A 22781-nucleotide genomic window follows, 5' to 3' on the forward strand; every position below is an offset into this window, starting at 1 on the left:
AGACAGGTACATGTATCTATTTCTGTTAGTTAATACCCGAATGCACGATTTGCCTCACTCCATGTTTTTCTAGCAATATATCAGAGAGCCACTCTTGACACACAAATGTATAGTACATGTACATGTACATGTAGCCTGTTATAAATATTCTAGAATTTAATTTGTTATAAGCCCCCAAAAGCCCCTCATTGGAGAAAATGAAGGGACCAACACTGATAATTGGTGTAAACGTAGACACTAGAGGTTTATATAGTAAGTAAGTAAGGAAGTAATTATTTTATTATAGTGACCTGTGTTAACATATATGATAAATATATTACATCGAATAAGTGTAATGTATCAAACAACCGACCCTTTGGACCTATAAGTCACCTTATATTTAAATCATTTTATATAGAAAGAATAAGATAATCACGGATTGTCAGTAGAACATCTTTTACGTCATGACAAAAAAAAAAGAAAAAAAAGGGAATTTGAAAAATAGAAGTATAAAAAACGTTATCAGTTGATCAATTACTTGTATATCTGAGAACGTCTTAAATTGGAAGCTCGGACAATAAATTTTGCTAACTTCCTTGCATATTCACACATTAAAAGATTCATCTTAGCAATAGTGTTCGTGAATGTATATTATAAATGTTAGCATAAAGATCACATTCTAATAGAAAATGGGTCTCTGACTCCACGGTCTGTTGGTTACACAGTCTACATAGCCTATCCTCGATCTGTTCGCCAATATAACGTCTTGTCTAAATTCGGAGTAGTAAAATGCCAAAGCGAAATAGCGTTAAATGAGATCGCTCTGATTTGTTTAAGTCCAATGTCACATAACTCTCTAGTTTGAAATCGGCTTTAAAATGTCTGTAAGTCCTCGGTTTCGAAACATGCTGTAAAAAGTCTGACCATATCACGGAGTACATCTCAAGTAATTTATGTTCTACAGATGTTAAATCTATTGTTGACTTTGAGATGAAAAAAAATGTCCATATCAAACTGTTTTTCATGTCACTACACCAGTTGTTCGTACACTTAAGATAGTCCAGTTCAAACAGCATTCTTGTGATTCGATCACCATCAAACGACAGTACTGTGTTCCAGAATCTCACTATATTTATCCACCGACGGTAGTGGCTTGGTAACCAGCCGACATCTCCTTGTAGTGCAAGAATAGGAGCAAAGCGATGGACTCCAAGGAAGTAGCGGAGTGCGCGATTTTGAATATTGTCAATTGAGTTAAATTTCCTGAAGCTACATACTGCTGATGAATAATCTAAAATCGTTAACAACACATGATACGAAAAGTTTCTCATATGACTGAAATCCAAAGTCTGAAAGTATGTATAGAAGATATAATGCGTCCAAGTGCCAGTCCTCCAGCTTTGGGAAGGTTTTCAGCATTAGTAGTGAAATTACCGCTGTAAGTAAATATTACACCAATGTATTTATAGCTGTCAACAATTTCGAGTATATTGCCTCCCATGGAGAATACAAATTCTGTTTGTTCCGCTCCTGCATTTCTGAAGTGGATGCATTTTGACTTGTTAGTATTTATTAAAACACGCCATCGTTTACACCATGTGTGTAATGTGTCTAGCATACACTGTAGATTTTCAGGCGAATTTGCAAGTAAAACTATGTCATCAGCGTATAAAAGAGTGGATAATTTCTTTCCGCCTATATCTAGTCCTCTGTTGATGTTATTTATAACGGACACAAAATCATTAATAAAGATGGAAAATAGCGTAGGTGTTTAATCCCCGTTTTACAACTGAACCATGATGTCAATTTTCCGTTGAGTCTGACACAGAATTCCGAGCTTTGATACACACATTTAATAGAGTTCTATAGTTTCCCATTCACATTATTAAGTAGCAGTGTGTAAAGCATCATATCTCTATCATGAAATCAAAGCATTTCTTTAAGTCTATAAAATCAACATAGACCGATGTGTTGTTTCTGATTATATGTTATAATATGAACAACTTTTCAACGGCGTGAATAGCTCTATCGATATAGTCGCTGCTCGTCAATTATAAACCTGCCCGAGGACTAATTATTTTTAATATATTTTTAAATTGCAATAAATATGATTATTAACTGATGACTTAAAATACAATGTAAATTGCCCCTTTAATACAACAGGAGGTTTTAGCAACCATAATTTATACAGGGCAATTGCCCTGTATTAATTCAATACAGGGCACATGCCCTGTATTAATTCTGGCCCTGTATAAAAGTTAAACTTGTATGTTTCATAAAGGGATCACTTTATGGCTAAGTTCTATATGTGAAAAAAAAAACACATTAACACACAAAAAATCAAAACTGTATAATGATCTACACATTAATAAAATTCGTGGGAAAAGCTAAAGAATGCATTAAAAACCTAATTTGAGAAGGTATCAGCAAACTTGGTATATTAATATAGATCTATATAGAAAAGAACAGTTGGGGTGAATAAATGCATCAAGAGATCTGGAGTGTTACAGTCTTCACTAGGAAATATGTCATACTGAGCTGTATTTAAAGGTTTGTACAGATAACTCCTGTTATTTTAAGTCATCAGTTAATAAAGGGATCATAAAATGGTTATTTATATATTAATCCTGTATTATGTCCTCGTACAGTCGTATTGGGTTTCGACCACTTGTATTGGGCCAATACAAGTGGTCGAAACCCAATACGACTGTACTTGGACATAATACATGATTAATATGAAAATAGCCATTTAATAACCCTATTTATATAAATGGTATATAAAGATTGTCTGTTATGCGTTCAATAACATGTTTTAAATATGCATGCATTCATATAATTATTATTGGGTTAGGTTTTCCATATTGGCTTAGTCATTGTGCAGAATAAAAAAAATTAAAAAGTCGCTTGCGTGTCAATTATGATTTTTTAGGTTAGAATCAGCCCGGGAACTACTTACTTTTTTTTAAATTGTAATAAACGTGGTATATAAAGAAATTTAATGTTTGTTATGTGTTCAATAAAATTCGTAGATATGCATGCATTTATAGTATTATCACTTAAGGTTTTCCATATTGGTTCAGTTATTTGTCTGAGGCCAGCCATATTGGACTGAGCATCAGTAACTCAGCCAATCTGGAAAACCTTACACAATTGTACCTTTATTGACTAACTAGTCTAATACATATTACATATTACGTATTACTTTATTCCATTGGCCGACTAAATCCTGTATAGGCACACTTTTGTATTTTCTATGTATTGGCAGTGTTAATCATAATTGGGCTAACATTCGATCATTAGTCAATAATGATGATGATTCATACAAACTTTAGATTATAAAAGATAAACAACCGAATCTTATTCGTTGCAAAATTCAGTCAAACACAGTAACACCTCTTTACATACATGGATTCAATATGACATAACTACAGTTACGGGGTGATATTGCAAAGTCGGAGCCAGAATTGTTGGTTGTGCTCCTGTTGCTAGCGTGATTTGGTACTTAGGTTACAAACGTTATACTGAAATGAAGTCGGGTCCGTCGACTGCATATTTGTCATCTGTGACCGATGCAAGTCATCTACCATTAACTGACAGTGAAAGTGAGAGTGACAACAATAGCGTCGTAGAAGAATAACTCTTCCACATTTTATTAAACTCTTACCTCAATTACGAACATTTTACTTGAATCCATAGACGTATGTCAAGTGGAGTTTACCACTCTCTCATTAAGTAAACACATGGTGAGATATTTCAGCACTTTATTTTTGGTATTAAGTTGCTTGATAGGTCTATATGATGGAATGTGTAATTATTGGTATTAAGTTGCTTGATAGGTCTATATGATGGAATGTGTAATTATTGGTATTAAGTTACTTGATAGGTCTATATGATGGAATGTGTAATTATTGGTATTAAGTTACTTGATAGGTCTATATGATGGAATGTGTAATTATTGGTATTAAGTTGCTTGATAGGTCTATATGATGGAATGTGTAATTATTGGTATTAAGTTGCTTGATAGGTCTATATGATGGAATGTGTAATTATTGGTATTAAGTTGCTTGATAGGTCTATATGATGGAATGTGTAATTATTGGTATTAAGTTGCTTGATAGGTCTATATGATGGAATGTGTAATTATTGGTATTAAGTTGCTTGATAGGTCTATATGATGGAATGTGTAATTATTGGTATTAAGTTGCTTGATAGGTCTATATGATGGAATGTGTAATTATTGGTATTAAGTTGCTTGATAGGTCTATATGATGGAATGTGTAATTATTGGTATTAAGTTGCTTGATAGGTCTATATGATGGAATGTGTAATTATTGGTATTAAGTTGCTTGATAGGTCTATATGATGAAATGTGTAATTATTGGTATTAAGTTGCTTGATAGGTCTATATGATGGAATGTGTAATTATTGGTATTAAGTTGCTTGATAGGTCTATATGATGGAATGTGTAATTATTGGTATTAAGTTGCTTGATAGGTCTATATGATGGAATGTGTAATTATTGGTATTAAGTTGCTTGATAGGTCTATATGATGGAATGTGTAATTATTGGTATTAAGTTGCTTGATAGGTCTATATGATGGAATGTGTAATTATTGGTATTAAGTTGTTTGATAGGTCTATATGATGGAATGTGTAATTATTGGTATTAAGTTGCTTGATAGGTCTATATGATGGAATGTGTAATTATTGGTATTAAGTTGTTTGATAGGTCTATATGATGGAATGTGTAATTATTGGTATTAAGTTGCTTGATAGGTCTATATGATGGAATGTGTAATTATTGGTATTAAGTTGTTTGATAGGTCTATATGATGGAATGTGTAATTATTGGTATTAAGTTGTTTGATAGGTCTATATGATGGAATGTGTAATTATTGGTATTAAGTTACTTGATAGGTCTATATGATGGAATGTGTAATTATATGATGGAATGTGTAATTATTGGTATTAAGTTACTTGATAGGTCTATATGATGGAATGTGTAATTATTGGTATTAAGTTGCTTGATAGGTCTATATGATGGAATGTGTAATTATTGGTATTAAGTTACTTGATAGGTCTATATGATGGAATGTGTAATTATTGGTATTAAGTTACTTGATAGGTCTATATGATGGAATGTGTAATTATTCATTCTAATCTGTTTCTCTTATTAGTTAATCAACATAAAAAATCCAATAGCTTCTATTGTATTCTAGTGTCTTTTACAGAATTATCTCCCCTAATCTTAATTTTACAGTACATTATATATATATTTTTTTTATCTCATATGAACAAGGGTTCTATGAAAAACCACACGTTAGTTTCTGTTTACTTTAATATTTCAAACAAAATATCAAAAGTAAAAATATGTAGGCTTTCCAACCATGAATCATATTTTGCGTGATTCTTAGCTGGAGTGCTACTTAAACCTAAATAAAATGCGCTCTACCCGAAACAGGGTAAATGTAGTAAACAAACAGTTGGTAAAGATGTTTTAATTTAAGTATACTATTCCATATATAGAAACAACTCTTTATAGATGCATGTCCATTTCAGACAAGGAAAAATTACAATTCTTGGTGGAGAAACATTATAGGGTTTTAGGAATCGATATAACACTAGAGGAGTCCGAGGCGCTGACATTAAGGCACAATTTTTATATCTATGGTTTTAAAATTTTACAGATTACCACACACAAAACATACTAAAAATTTCAAAAGTGGAATGTTACGTAAGGTTACGTCTTTTATACCAAACAAAACAAAGAGGAACTTGCTGGTTGCTATAAAAAAATTCTGTTGCTAAATAGTTTTCATGGACACAACTTATGCAAAAATTATCATTTACTTTTTATTATCCTTCAAACCAACAGTAGCGTTTTTAATAACACAATACAAGAACTAAGCCTGGTCTATATAGAAAAAAAGCCCGATCTTTAAGAATATTGGGTTAAAAAACCCTCAAAATATGATGTTTTCAAAATGCGTTGCTAGGCAACCATAAGGCAAACTAGGCAAATAAAAATACTCATTTGTTTAACTTTGATATAATATCATATGAAAACTTGAAAATAAACTTCTTTTAAGAAGGGACCAAAAACTGCCCTTATCCTACCTAGTCCTTTCAGATAACAACAACAACAACAACAAAACAAAATGATTATAATAATAAAGTAAATAAACATTCAACTACCTCCGATAAATTTTAAAAGAAATTAAAAAAACGATATTATTATAGATCGAAGTATAAAGATAGAAGCGTAGACGATTGGTTTTGCCAGTTGTAAATGAAATGTATATGATATTCGCTATCTCAATATATTGGTTAACATTAGTGTTGACTATTTGAAGCTTGATGTATGCGCATAAAAGATAAAAAATAATAATAAAATACAAAATGAATAAAAACACTGTAACGCTTTATTCATTTAATTTTAGTTTGTGTAGTTTTGCAGAATGGATTTGCCTACGCGTCTCAACAAACACACGTATATTTTATTTAGCCGAATAAAAACTGTTTTATCTATAAGAGCAAAGCAAATAGAGAGTCAAAATGTCACGAGTTCGTTTCAATTTTTGTAATTTTGATCATGTTAGTTATTGGAATATAGACAACGTTTCGGGGTAATTTTCAACGTCATAAAGTTTTTGAACCTGTTTAAATTAAAATGTCCTATGAAAAATAAGACGTTGTTGAGTTGAATATGAATAATTGGTATTAACGATGGCTTCTCAATTGTCCAACATTTGAAAATTACAGTTAAAAAAAATATAAAAAATGTTGGATAATTGGGAATGTTTTGATAACAAATATACATGTTGGTTAATTAAAAAATGTTTTGATAACAAATATACATGTTGGTTAATTAAAAAATGTTTTGATAAAGATAGCTTTGAGGTTCTATAAGAAGTGTTTATTAAATGAAACAAAAATATATACTAGTATTACTTCAGGTTTGTGATGTTAGTGTGTATTCTGTTTATTATCTTGATTACCCTTTTGGTTTGTTGTCTATTTTATGCCCCTTGGGGTCCGGGTATCAAAAGAATAGGACCGCAGTAGCGTTAAGCTTATCGTAAATGGCGACTTAATAGTGCTCAAAACCCTTGCAGGGGGTTAGGGCACTCTGCCCCCAAGAGCAACTGGGTTGTGTACCAGGTGGTTGAATGAGGTAACCCTGTCATTCTACATGCTGGGGTTGTCAGGCCATAATAACGAAAACCTGACCGCAATCCTTAGTGATGCAACATGTTTGGACAGATGCCACGTTCCTCGCAAGTTAAAAAACCCTGCTGTGGTATTCATTAGGAGTAGGAGCCTTTACGCTCTGCCACAGGAGGCTAAATTGCCCAACACTACACACCTCACCCTATTTCAAGTGGCAATTAAAACTCGTGGACCCTATCATCCTTGTGTCCCATACCATTTTTCATTTCATCATCATTTCATTCTCATTTATCATCCATTTCATGTTTATCGCCTGGATATAGCTGAAATCTTGCTACGGATGTTAAACACCAACAGTCAATCAATCATGTTTCTGTATACGATAGCTGATGTTTGTATTCAGATATTTCAATGGAAATATTACAACATTTTTTTTATACATGTGATATTTTTTTATTTTTATTACATCAATATGAAGTTACACATGTATATTAAAGCAGTGCACATACTATTACAGTTATTAACAATAAATATATATCACTTGTGGGAAGTGGTGTGTCAGTATCCTATACTCTGTTCAGCATATAGCTTAGGCTGCTTATACTAGAACAGTTGTATTTTTGTTGGATGAAACATACAATTAAGCAATTAGCTTGCAGCGATACAACTCATTACAAGAGTACATGCCAAATATTATATTTGAATTATGATTTTATGAACTAATTTGTATTGCTTGAATTTATACTTAAATCAAAATCATTGTTAATTTATATAGTGTTTGATTCCTAACGCATTATATCAAATATTTTTTCTGTTAAAAAGTATGATTTGTTTTAATTATATTGTTTGCTTCAGATTAAAATATCCAAAACAAAATAAAACAATATGATAAGAAATAATTATATATTTCAAATTAAAATTATCATTCATCTATTCTAAGAAAAAAATATATTAAATCTATATTAATATATATTTATTATTTATTTATTTACAATAACAACCCCTTTCTACGCTCAAGTTATAGTGATAATCATACATTGTTAAATTAACAATATTTTAAGTAGGGTAATTAGAACTTTTGTTGTTGGACGATCATTACGGTTGACATATGTTTACAAAACAAATACAAAAAATATTTCGAAATAAAGAAAATAAAAATTAAAAAAAAACATGGGCGTGTGTAGAACTAAACAGCAAAAGCAAAATAAAATCTATCTCGACAATCAAACAATTTTACACGCTAATGAAGTATTTGCTTATTTTTTAATATATATTCCAAAAGCCACAATTGAAGAACAAAAAAATTAAAAATAAACAAAAACAAACAAAAACAAAAGCAAAAACAAACAAAAACATAATAACATGGAATAATTATTGAAATGATAAGAGAAAATTTTAAAATAATAAATCGAAGATGAGTCTCCACGGAAACTTTAATATTATATCCTACGGAAACAAAATCACAATATTAAGACAAAAACAAGACAAGACAAAACTGTGCATTGAACAACACAACCATCAAATATTTGATAAAAACAGCTATTTTTAAATTAAAATCCAATAAGGATTGCAATACTCGTTATTTTTAAAGGATAAAGTCCACAGTCTTCAGGGTATGGAAATGCGCGGAAACATCTAGCACTTAATGACTATACCATCATTATCGCTAATCAGAATGCTTCGACATCTCTATTTTTACTTCTTACAAAACTTTAGTGGTTATTATAGTATTATAACTTGGAAACAAATATACATCTTCTTAAATATGCATAAAAAGTTGTACTGAACTAACTAAGTCATTACCAAATGAAAGTTTAATGAAAATAAATAAAAACACAATTATAACAGTGTCACTTAAAATACAATGCATAATTGACAGTTTAATGGATTGCATTTGAACACAAAGTTGATAAAACGGGATGACCATAAAACACGAATACTACAAAACTTCGAATACATGCGTGATACCTATTTATGCGTAAAATTATATGTACAGTAATCAAAAACAAACTTACTTAGCAATATTCCAAATAACAAAATGAAGTATAACCGCATCCTTTCACATAGACATATGACATAGGCTAACTTCAAAACTATACTAATTAAATTAGTCAAACTCGTAGAAATTTAAACTTTTGAACGCAGTTCTAGTTATTTACATTTTTTCCTGAAAATATTTATATATATTCCATCAATTTTTATAGTACATATAACTTGAAATCAATCAAACATACTTCACTCAGATACAACAGAATACCGCTGTATAAACAAATTGATCTTTTATAAAGATACAATTAAATTAAGTTCATTATGAAAGTACATGCTATGTCAACAATGGTCTGTTATACGTCAAATACTTCATTTCCTAAAACAAACAATTTCTTTTGCGTAACAAAATTTTAGAAAGGTCAGAAGTATCTTTCTACTTATGTGTATCCGATGTATAATATTTAACTGATCTTTTGATCAACAAATTTGCTTTTCGATACATAGAAATAAACTAACAAAAATGAATGCGTATTCAATCCGTATATGATGAATAAAGTAAAACCAAATACATTTTGGTGTTTTATTGTACACTGTTTGTTTGAGTCATGTAGTGACAAGTGGTTGCGGGTTGGATATTAAAACCTGGTCAGGAACTCATACTAAGTATGATGATTTTTCCTTCTGTTGTGTATTAATTGATATCAAGTTTATCTTAAGGAGAGAAAAAAAAGTTGGGTAGACACAATTTGATAGAGTCCTTTTAAAAGAACTTTACTTCAACGCATTAAAAAGCTATAAGCAAGCAATCATTTTTTATTCACGTTCTGTAAAGTAGTGTTTTTCAACTGTATTGGCATAATTAAAAACACATATCAAATTCGGTGATCTTCAAAGGTATGTTTCGCTGGAAAACGGAATCAACAGAGATGCGACAAATATGCAAATCATGTGTTACCATTGCCTCCTCAGCTATATCTTCAGGATAAGCAATAAAAAGTCACTGATGTTTCGTGTTCTGAACGACAGACAGACAGACAGAGATCATTGCCGTGTATAATGCTTTCGTAGTACGATAGGTAAAACATAATAAGCACATACATATATTATTCATTGCTGATAAACTTATCATTACTTTTACATGAAACAGAAAACAATGCAAAAATATGTACTAAGTTTTTCTTTAAATGTGGAAAATATTTATAACAAATGGCACTTTTTCATTTAAACTTATAATTACAAGTAGTAAATTGAAGTAGGAATGTTTGAATAGGTGCATCTATATAGGTGTTACCTCTCCCGCCGATTTTTCAACAAACATTTCGTTATCTCCCACTGTCTTGCCCGTCTCCGAGCAGGTTCTTAAAACCTGCTCTTTCGAAATTTTCGTAATTCACCAGACACAATGATGGGGAGAAAAAGGGAAGTCACGAAACTCAGAAATGACATACTTCAATTTTGGATAAATAATTTCATTTGTGTAAATATCAATCTGATAAAATAATTTGTCACAAATTCTAATATAGTTTTATGGCAAAAAGACTCGTCATATCTTGAAATCAGGTTCAAAAACTGATTTGTTTTAATTTCACGGGAAAATTCTTACCACAAATCGAAAATTGTTCGTGCTTATATGTTCTAACAAACCACTTATGCATTGTCGCATACCTTCCAAATAAAATAAAACGGCAAACGGTACGCGCCTGCCTTTGTTTCTCGAGATTTTCAAGATGCGGATACATATCTTTCGTTATACATGAATTAAATACAAACGTAACACAGAATGCAGCTGACTGACACCAAAGACAACTTTGTTTAACAAAGAACACTGACTCTAAAATTTGAGCACTTTCGAAAATACGACAAAAGGCTGATACTGCTGATAACAAATAGCACGACAGGAGCCCTTTAACCCAATACATTTTGTATCAGATTAGACATGTAATAACAAATGCTAAAACTACATCAAGATATGTACATCAATGCACCTCATCTGATAAACGGTGTGGCAAAGTAATTCATCGGAAAACAACTTTAATATAAATAGAGGCAAGTTTTTTATTACTTCCTTTTGCGTATTTTAAAAAAAGTGTACGTTGCTACATTTATTACAACGAAATTATCTTAGACAGGGTACTACTGGTTTCTGTACAATGATGTTTTAAAACCTCTCAGCCAACGCAAAAGTAAATCATAATGTAGAACACTGTATGAGAGTTTTATACAGATACTAAAATAAACAAGTATTGAAAATTATTGGATTCAAATGTTAAATCCATAAGGAAAATCCCAAGTAAAGGACAGTGACGCTGTTCGTTATTGTAAGTACATTCACGTACATGCACTCTTTCAGTTTCAATCTTTTATTCGGTTAACGCTGGGTCTAACTATAAAATAAGTAGCAAAGGAGTAAAAAATATCTATTTTATTTACTGAATAGTCTTTCAGATGGTTTTTGTGCATTTGTTTTGCAATTGAAAATTACAAACTTAATGCATGAAATTGAATATATATAATATGAATTACATTATTATTCAGGTTTCCCCCGATTTTATAATCATGTTTGCGCGGTCAATAATTTTCAAGATGAGAAACAAATAACCGGTCAATAGCTTTGACACAAAAATAAAAAAGTAGATTTCATTTATGTTGATATACGGCAATCTGACTATACCCTGTCAACTATCCGTTTTGGTATCCAGAAACATTTCATGCAATCAAGGGATATTGATATCATTGATATAGAAACATTTGCTATTGCCCATGAGATGTTCAAAGCAGTAATAATAAAAAATTCCAAAAAAGGCTGAGTGTTGTTACTCATAAGGATAAAATAATTACTGAGGATTTACAGAACAAAAACGGCAAACGAAAAACTACAAAGATAAAAACCTGAATGACATCTAAAATAAAGACGGAAAGATGTATGAATTACCAGATATGTGGATGTTAAAAAAATCCTATAATATTATTGGCAATGACCGAAGAAAACGACGTAAAAATAAGAACAAATAAGAAAATAAAAAAGCACAAGACACAAAAAACTCGACGACAATAAAAACAATTTAACGAGGTCTCAAGAACACCTACACACAAACTGTGTACAGTGCTACAATGTATGCAGTGTAGAGACAACCACCACCCTTTCCTGAAAAGAAAAGAAAACAAACCAAAACAAAAAGCAACAAAAAGATATGAGAAAGTGACGTTTATCCTCACGACAACAGCCACCAATTCTGCATACCATAGTATTCATCCTTGATTTACTACACATTTATTTTTCAATGTGAAGCGAAATCAAAATACTATCATAGAAATTAATCAAATTCTACATGTATCAAAGTAAGTTTTACATTTTCATTCATAATGAATTGTTTTTTAGGAACTGTTCTATTCGTTCTATCGATTATTTAATATGTGAGCAAGATAAATCCGCAATACAATTACTACATCCGATGATGTTTGATATAATAACACACCGAATGGCCAAAAAAATTAGACTTCGGGTAGTATAATGGCTACGATCAGCTCTGACTGTAAACTTTCGAAACGATACACTAATCATTATATCCGCACACTTGCATTATCAAAGTGCCACATTTTAATGAAGTTATGAGCTCCGCTGTTTAGAGTGCAAATGCACATGACGTGTCAGCTCCACAAAGAACAGTATATGATAAGATTTTTACTACAGTGCCTTCAGTGCTACAGCTGATTTGAACCCCATGCCTTATACGGCTTGTTATCGGATTATGTGTTTTCACACCTTCAAGCCAAACAAGTTCCTGTTAACAAAAACAAAACGTGAAGAATGCAGTTTGAATTATTTTCGAAAAACACTGACTAGATACAGCATATCTATTCGGGTACATTGAACTTACTATCCCTGTCATATCCTGTCAATACGTATATAATATATATTCAATTTATTTCGTCTTTTAGTTTTAGATCACTGATTGGAGTAAACTAAAATGCATTAATACAGATATATGAACGCTGTTTTCCGGTTGGAATGCGTACTTTAGTCTTTTTGTAAATATTGTAGCTTTGATATCTGAATGCTTGGTAATATTAACAATGCATTATATTATGACGTCTGTAAGATCTATGTCTAAGACCGCTCTCCTAACAATGCAAAAAAAGACAGTACTTTAACACGTGTTTCTTATGTAACATTTGAATAAAACGACAAACATAGCTTTATTGATATACATTTGGTCCTTATTCCTTACATAAGTTTTCCAGACATGAATATTTGCCAACTCAAATATAAATAAATTTCTCTTTGCACCTGATTGAAACAATCCATTTAATTGTTCAGTTGTTAATTTTTGAAAGAGGAATCAGAGGAACCAAGATTCTAGCGGAAATCAAAAAGGGCAAAGACCAGACATGGAAAACAGAAAAGCACAACAAAGAAGATAATGTAACTAAATAATACATACAAAGTAGCAAAAGGAAATGAGCAACTCGGACTCCACTAAAAACTGGAAGCAAAGACCAGGTGCACCGGTAGGGTAGGCGTCCTCTGCTTTCCTAGAAACACCCGCCGAGTTGCTCATAAAAAGTCAAGTCCGGGGTAGACAAAAGAGGGAATAAAAACTATGACACGTTGAACAAATAAGTTTTCATGGTGAAGATGGATATCCGTAAGGATCCACGAATTCATGATGACGACCATAAAACTTCTGTAGTGATGACTTCAATCTTGTAGCAACATAACCCTGTTCTGGAAGCCTATTTGTTAGAGTTCTAGCGCGATAGAAAAAGTTTGCTTAGCTTCGTAACAGACGGAATTGAAATGGTTTATAAAAGTTTACTTAGATTGATAAATATTTTGCATATATACATTATCACAGAAATTACGTTGAACTTCTCCAAGGTATTTAAAAAAACCACAAAAATCATTGAATTTTTTTTAAAATATTGATCAAACAGTTTAAACACAAACTGACTAAATGTGTGGTTAATGCAGTTGACAGGTACACATTCATTACCAAAATATTAACGTAGATTAACAAGTTTGGTAACTTTTCGCTATACTTTTTTCTTTCATTTTTAAGTGGCTAATATTGTTATGGTCTTCTTGCACTCGAAATTTCAGTACTTAATATATGCATATGATTTGCATAAATATTCAGTTGGTAACTGGTAAATATCATAAGCGACCAAAAGATCGCCACAACGTTCCTCTTTTAAAACATATCATACACATGTCAATGCGTGTTTTTGCTTGTATTAGAACAGGAAGTTTACATTAAAAAATAAAATAAAAAATTTTCTAAATCATTTGTTATTTTTGATTAGATTTTACATCAAATGTTCACATGCAAAACTTTAAATATCGGCAATTTACCAATGTCACGGCGAGTCAGTATACCCTGAAAGCTTATTGTGCTCATGTCCTTGAATAACGGATTGCTATGGAATGGTATGGGCTATTAAATAGATCAAAATACGTTGCATGTAACTATTGATTATTTAAACAGTAAATTACCTGGAACACTCCGTATAAACACAAAGGACAAACATTTAAAACCTCATGAAATTAAGTAGAAAATTGTCTACAGTATTCGATAAAACGGAAGGCTCTTTTGAACTCAAACAGGTAAGTTTACTTTTGACAAATTTTAGTCCGAATTGAAACTTACAAATGGACATAATGATAAAAAAGAAAATTGATACAAATAGCTTGATTATTATTTTTTTTTTGGTGGGGGAGGGTAAATAAAAGTTTTCAATTAATATTATAAATATCATATGAATGTAGCTTGACTATGTACAAATGTAATGCACCGACAAAGCAAAGTAAAGTTAAATGATCTGCGGGGATGCAGATACACGAATCTTCATGATCATTAAACTCATAAAAACTGGCACTAAATATGACATGCATATCTCCTAAGCCCGTCATAATGATCAAGATTATTTAACGATCTTGAATTCCGATATAAACGAAAAGGATGGAATAACTACGGAATTGATAATTTTCCTACATTTTCATATCAACAACAATCACTCTACAGGTAATCCAAAATACCTATTGATTCCGGTAATATTGCAGGACAAATACAATGTGAAATGTATTAAATTTGACAATTACAAAAGAAAACATCGCTTGAGGTCCGATTGTACCACTACATTTCGATTAAAATGATTTAACTTGGCTTTAGTTGAACTATGACCACGCGCAATTACAGATGACTAAAACCCGGGTCTTCATATCTTCGGTACTGTTTTGACCTTTGATTTGACCAGTTTTGAACGTTAGAAATTCTATGCTGCCCCTTTGTATTGTTATATACCGGAAATAATCAACCGTAAGGGAAATCGGCTTTGTGAACCATTTCTGTCGCGAATGCTTGTCCTGCTTTCCAACATTCCGGTTTTTCCTTCGATGTTGCCATTTGCTATATATGCTTTCATTTTTTATCATTCCTTTTGATAATTTGGTAATTTTGTTATGCCCCTTCATGACTATTATCCCTTCTCTGATTGCCTGTTTTTCTTCTCTAACTATATAGTTTATTTTGTGTAAAAGTTACTGTGTTTTAAAACATTAAGTTTGTATCTGTAAAAATTTAGTCCATAACATAGGATCGTACTTTGTTTATCTTTTCTTTTTATACACTGTGAGAAAAATCCGTTCCAGGTACTATATTGTAAGAAGTCTTGTATTTCTATGAGCAGCTCGGACGGGGTTCATAGTACGCTAACCCCTTTCTGTGCGCCTGGTCCATGCTCCCAGTTTTCAGTGGAGTCCGAGTTGCTCATTTACCTTTGTTACTGTGTATGTATTAGTTTGGTTATTGTACAGTACCTGAACCGATCCACCCAACTAAAATTGCAATCGTTCATCGATCACCGATTAGTATCCGATCAATCATCAATCCGTCAAACCGATCAATTAAGCCAGTGATCGATTCACGTGACCACAGAGTGGTCAATGTATTCTACGGATTCCGTTGTTTCGTTTGTAAATGTTTACACATATTTGCATAATTCTATAGATTTAAATATAATGTAATTATTTTTATTCTACTTTTGATTTTTTTTAAAATACAATATGTGGATCTAATATCTTAAATTTAAGGTAAATTCAATATGGTAGTTTATGGGATTCCTTTCAATGGAAATTCTCAAATTTACATGAACCGAAAATCCGTCATTTAACATAACAAAACTGATCAAATCGGTCACCGGTCAGCGATTATCGATCCGTCAAATAGTTGTACGGAACGGTTCAGGGACTGTATGTTCTTTGGGTGTGTGAACAACAAAAACCTAAACAAAATAAAACAACATTAAAATCAATCAAACAAACAAACAAACACACAAATAAGCAAAGCATAGTACAGCATAGCACGCCTTCAAGTTTTATCCAAGTTGCGTACTTTTATTTTGCTAAGAGAGGGTGTATATAAATTATATCAATATGAAAACAATACAACTTCATCGAAAGACAGGTGGCTATAGATCTGACTATTTTTTGTAATTGCAGCAAACATGAGTGTTAATCCATACGATCAACCCCCGTCTCAAACTATGCCACACTATGGGGCTCCTGCACAACAGCAGCAGACAACAGTCGTGATAAATCAGCCAGGTGCTGCAGGAAACCAGTTGATAGTTGGCAATATTCATGGAACGAGGCAATGGACATCTGGACTTTTTGATTGCTTCTCAGACTTTGGGACTTGTATGTAATATTGATATGGCATACTTACCGTATTAATCAAATAGCAATATTTAGTCGCCTCCCGAAAGTCGCGTGTGATTTCTTCTTATTTTTTTGTGATTTGTATAAACGAACTGTATTGCAAATGAATAAGAGTTTAAAGAATAAAATAAGTCGCAATTCGTTCCTCTTTAGTTTTTTTACGGTGGAAAATTCAGACTCTCTAACTTCCCACTGCATAATTCCTTTTCCTACATTTCCAAAGCCCTATTAAAATTCATTATCGACAAATATGTGGTCCAAACGAATAAAACTAATAAGAAATCAATCAATATTTTATTTAATACATCATTTTACATCGCTAAATAAAATGAAATTGCATTCACCATAAAAAAATTGTTTGGATTTCGACTTTCCTTTATGTTTGATTCTAATGCTGATGATGAGTGGTTACTCTTTGAAACATGTATACTGCATATCGAACTTTGCAGTATGCATATGAGTGATATTTTTATTTTTGTCAACAATTTATGCCTAATTATTTTCGATTTCGCATTTACCAGACTTTGTTCCATTTCTCAGTCTCCATTGTCCTATGCCATATTTTATTCATTATTGCTCTATTTTTCCATCCAGGAACCGTTTATATCCTAAAAGGATATCGACAAAAATAAATAGAATTACTAATGTGCTTACTCACGCAATCAAATGTAATGTTATACTGTATAAGCATGCCTTATATTTGTTAATTCAACGGTAATTGTCACTCAATAATATTCTTATTTAATATCAAGTACACAACACGGACAGTTGTAAATTTTCAAAACTTCACATACTTAAAAACAATTGAATGTATATATAGCACTCTTTAATATTGTACGAATTTAAATTTCATATGCTTAAACTAGGTTTGTATGGATGGTGTTGCTATTGCTGCATGATTACATCAATCTCGTCCAGGCTCGGCGAATCGTGCTGTACTACTTGTTGTGTGCCAGCTGCTGACATTGGTTTAAGAACAAGAATTAGGACTCTAGGTGATATACAGGTCAGTGCGATTGTCACGCAAACTATACTGATGATTAAATTGTCCAATTTAATTTGAATACTGATATTTTAGTACCTTCATAAAATCAACACTTTTGGCATTTAGCAAAAAAAAAAAAAAAAAAAAAAAATGCCAAGCAAACATAAAATACTTCAAGCTAAATATATGAATGAATAATAATGATGTAACATTTCCTTAAAACCAACGGGTTCCTAAGTTAAGAAATACATTAGTATAAATGATCTGCGGGGATGCAGATACACGAATCTTCATGATCATTAAACTCATAAAAACTGGCACTAAATATGACATGCATATCTCCTAAGCCCGTCATAATGATCAAGATTATTTAACGATCTTGAATTCCGATATAAACGAAAAGGATGGAATAACTACGGAATTGATAATATTCCTACATTTTCATATCAACAACAATCACTCTACAGGTAATCCAAAATACCTATTGATTCCGGTAATATTGCAGGACAAATACAATGTGAAATGTATTAAATTTGACAATTACAAAAGAAAACATCGCTTGAGGTCCGATTGTACCACTACATTTCGATTAAAATGATTTAACTTGGCTTTAGTTGAACTATGACCACGCGCAATTACAGATGACTAAAACCCGGGTCTTCATATCTTCGGTACTGTTTTGACCTTTGATTTGACCAGTTTTGAACGTTAGAAATTCTATGCTGCCCCTTTGTATTGTTATATACCGGAAATAATCAACCGTAAGGGAAATCGGTTTTGTGAACCATTTCTGTCGCGAATGCTTGTCCTGCTTTCCAACATTCCGGTTTTTCCTTCGATGTTGCCATTTGCTATATATGCTTTCATTTTTTATCATTCCTTTTGATAATTTGGTAATTTTGTTATACCCCTTCATGACTATTATCCCTTCTCTGATTGCCTGTTTTTCTTCTCTAACTATATAGTTTATTTTGTGTAAAAGTCACTGTGTTTTAAAACATTAAGTTTGTATCTGTAAAAATTTAGTCCATAACATAGGATCGTACTTTGTTTATCTTTTCTTTTTATACACTGTGAGAAAAATCCGTTCCAGGTACTATATTGTAAGAAGTCTTGTATTTCTATGAGCAGCTCGGACGGGGTTCATAGTACGCTAACCCCTTTCTGTGCGCCTGGTCCATGCTCCCAGTTTTCAGTGGAGTCCGAGTTGCTCATTTACCTTTGTTACTGTGTATGTATTAGTTTGGTTATTGTACAGTACCTGAACCGATCCACCCAACTAAAATTGCAATCGTTCATCGATCACCGATTAGTATCCGATCAATCATCAATCCGTCAAACCGATCAATTAAGCCAGTGATCGATTCACGTGACCACAGAGTGGTCAATGTATTCTACGGATTCCGTTGTTTCGTTTGTAAATGTTTACACATATTTGCATAATTCTATAGATTTAAATATAATGTAATTATTTTTATTCTACTTTTGATTTTTTTTAAAATACAATATGTGGATCTAATATCTTAAATTTAAGGTAAATTCAATATGGTAGTTTATGGGATTCCTTTCAATGGAAATTCTCAAATTTACATGAACCGAAAATCCGTCATTTAACATAACAAAACTGATCAAATCGGTCACCGGTCAGCGATTATCGATCCGTCAAATAGTTGTACGGAACGGTTCAGGGACTGTATGTTCTTTGGGTGTGTGAACAACAAAAACCTAAACAAAATAAAACAACATTAAAATCAATCAAACAAACAAACAAACACACAAATAAGCAAAGCATAGTACAGCATAGCACGCCTTCAAGTTTTATCCAAGTTGCGTACTTTTATTTTGCTAAGAGAGGGTGTATATAAATTATATCAATATGAAAACAATACAACTTCATCGAAAGACAGGTGGCTATAGATCTGACTATTTTTTGTAATTGCAGCAAACATGAGTGTTAATCCATACGATCAACCCCCGTCTCAAACTATGCCACACTATGGGGCTCCTGCACAACAGCAGCAGACAACAGTCGTGATAAATCAGCCAGGTGCTGCAGGAAACCAGTTGATAGTTGGCAATATTCATGGAACGAGGCAATGGACATCTGGACTTTTTGATTGCTTCTCAGACTTTGGGACTTGTATGTAATATTGATATGGCATACTTACCGTATTAATCAAATAGTAATATTTAGTCGCCTCCCGAAAGTCGCGTGTGATTTCTTCTTATTTTTTTGTGATTTGTATAAACGAACTGTATTGCAAATGAATAAGAGTTTAAAGAATAAAATAAGTCGCAATTCGTTCCTCTTTAGTTTTTTTTACGGTGGAAAATTCAGACTCTCTAACTTCCCACTGCATAATTCCTTTTCCTACATTTCCAAAGCCCTATTAAAATTCATTATCGACAAATATGTGGTCCAAACGAATAAAACTAATAAGAAATCAATCAATATTTTATTTAATACATCATTTTACATCGCTAAATAAAATGAAATTGCATTCACCATAAAAAAATTGTTTGGATTTCGACTTTCCTTTATGTTTGATTCTAATGCTGATGATGAGTGGTTACTCTTTGAAACATGTATACTGCATATCGAACTTTGCAGTATGCATATGAGTGATATTTTTATTTTTGTCAACAATTTATGCCTAATTATTTTCGATTTCGCATTTACCAGACTTTGTTCCATTTCTCAGTCTCCATTGTCCTATGCCATATTTTATTCATTATTGCTCTATTTTTCCATCTAGGAACCGTTTATATCCTAAAAGGATATCGACAAAAATAAATAGAATTACTAATGTGCTTACTCACGCAATCAAATGTAATGTTATACTGTATAAGCATGCCTTATATTTGTTAATTCAACGGTAATTGTCACTCAATAATATACTTATTTAATATCAAGTACACAACACGGACAGTTGTAAATTTTCAAAACTTCACATACTTAAAAAAAAATGAATGTATATATAGCACTCTTTAATATTGTACGAATTTAAATTTCATATGCTTAAACTAGGTTTGTATGGATGGTGTTGCTATTGCTGCATGATTACATCAATCTCGTCCAGGCTCGGCGAATCGTGCTGTACTACTTGTTGTGTGCCAGCTGCTGACATTGGTTTAAGAAGAAGAATTAGGACTCTAGGTGATATACAGGTCAGTGCGATTGTCACGCAAACTATACTGATGATTAAATTGTCCAATTTAATTTGAATACTGATATTTTAGTACCTTCATAAAATCAACACTTTTGGCATTTAGCAAAAAAAAAAAAAAAAAAAAAAAAAAAAATGCCAAGCAAACATAAAATACTTCGAGCTAAATATATGAATGAATAATAATGATGTAACATTTCCTTAAAACCAACGGGTTCCTAAGTTAAGAAATACATTAGTATAAATGATCTGCGGGGATGCAGATACACGAATCTTCATGATCATTAAACTCATAAAAACTGGCACTAAATATGACATGCATATCTCCTAAGCCCGTCATAATGATCAAGATTATTTAACGATCTTGAATTCCGATATAAACGAAAAGGATGGAATAACTACGGAATTGATAATTTTCCTACATTTTCATATCAACAACAATCACTCTACAGGTAATCCAAAATACCTATTGATTCCGGTAATATTGCAGGACAAATACAATGTGAAATGTATTAAATTTGACAATTACAAAAGAAAACATCGCTTGAGGTCCGATTGTACCACTACATTTCGATTAAAATGATTTAACTTGGCTTTAGTTGAACTATGACCACGCGCAATTACAGATGACTAAAACCCGGGTCTTCATATCTTCGGTACTGTTTTGACCTTTGATTTGACCAGTTTTGAACGTTAGAAATTCTATGCTGCCCCTTTGTATTGTTATATACCGGAAATAATCAACCGTAAGGGAAATCGGCTTTGTGAACCATTTCTGTCGCGAATGCTTGTCCTGCTTTCCAACATTCCGGTTTTTCCTTCGATATTGCCATTTGCTATATATGCTTTCATTTTTTATCATTCCTTTTGATAATTTGGTAATTTTGTTATGCCCCTTCATGACTATTATCCCTTCTCTGATTGCCTGTTTTTCTTCTCTAACTATATAGTTTATTTTGTGTAAAAGTTACTGTGTTTTAAAACATTAAGTTTGTATCTGTAAAAATTTAGTCCATAACATAGGATCGTACTTTGTTTATCTTTTCTTTTTATACACTGTGAGAAAAATCCGTTCCAGGTACTATATTGTAAGAAGTCTTGTATTTCTATGAGCAGCTCGGACGGGGTTCATAGTACGCTAACCCCTTTCTGTGCGCCTGGTCCATGCTCCCAGTTTTCAGTGGAGTCCGAGTTGCTCATTTACCTTTGTTACTGTGTATGTATTAGTTTGGTTATTGTACAGTACCTGAACCGATCCACCCAACTAAAATTGCAATCGTTCATCGATCACCGATTAGTATCCGATCAATCATCAATCCGTCAAACCGATCAATTAAGCCAGTGATCGATTCACGTGACCACAGAGTGGTCAATGTATTCTACGGATTCCGTTGTTTCGTTTGTAAATGTTTACACATATTTGCATAATTCTATAGATTTAAATATAATGTAATTATTTTTATTCTACTTTTGATTTTTTTTAAAATACAATATGTGGATCTAATATCTTAAATTTAAGGTAAATTCAATATGGTAGTTTAAGGGATTCCTTTCAATGGAAATTCTCAAATTTACATGAACCGAAAATCTGTCATTTAACATAACAAAACTGATCAAATCGGTCACCGGTCAGCGATTATCGATCCGTCAAATAGTTGTACGGAACGGTTCAGGGACTGTATGTTCTTTGGGTGTGTGAACAACAAAAACCTAAACAAAATAAAACAACATTAAAATCAATCAAACAAACAAACAAACACACAAATAAGCAAAG

The 22781-nt window shown here is 32.1% G+C and overlaps 2 protein-coding genes and 1 pseudogene across 2 annotated transcripts; 2 read left to right on the forward strand and 1 right to left on the reverse strand.

Moving 5' to 3' along the window:
* Nucleotides 1-181: 181 nt before the first annotated feature.
* LOC148614329 (uncharacterized) lies at nucleotides 182-1961 on the reverse strand (annotated as a pseudogene).
* A 12623-nt stretch (nucleotides 1962-14584) lies between these two features.
* LOC148614330 (placenta-specific gene 8 protein-like) lies at nucleotides 14585-19929 on the forward strand. The gene is made up of 4 exons (XM_088588418.1): nucleotides 14585-14743; nucleotides 16637-16834; nucleotides 17722-17861; nucleotides 19783-19929. The coding sequence occupies exons 2-4, from the start codon at nucleotides 16642-16644 to the stop codon at nucleotides 19789-19791; spliced, it is 342 nt and encodes a 113-aa protein (XP_088444544.1). The 5' UTR covers nucleotides 14585-14743; nucleotides 16637-16641; the 3' UTR covers nucleotides 19792-19929.
* On the forward strand, nucleotides 19788-21080 carry LOC148614331 (placenta-specific gene 8 protein-like). The gene is made up of 2 exons (XM_088588419.1): nucleotides 19788-19980; nucleotides 20869-21080. Exons 1-2 carry the CDS (start codon nucleotides 19788-19790, stop codon nucleotides 21063-21065), a joined length of 390 nt encoding a protein of 129 aa, XP_088444545.1. The 3' UTR covers nucleotides 21066-21080.
* Nucleotides 21081-22781: the final 1701 nt, after the last annotated feature.

This window comes from Perna viridis, chromosome 6, assembly GCF_037379345.1.
Source record: "Perna viridis isolate PV_CMFRI_1.1 ecotype Kerala chromosome 6, ASM3737934v1, whole genome shotgun sequence".
NCBI classification, from domain to species: Eukaryota; Metazoa; Mollusca; class Bivalvia; order Mytilida; family Mytilidae; genus Perna; species Perna viridis.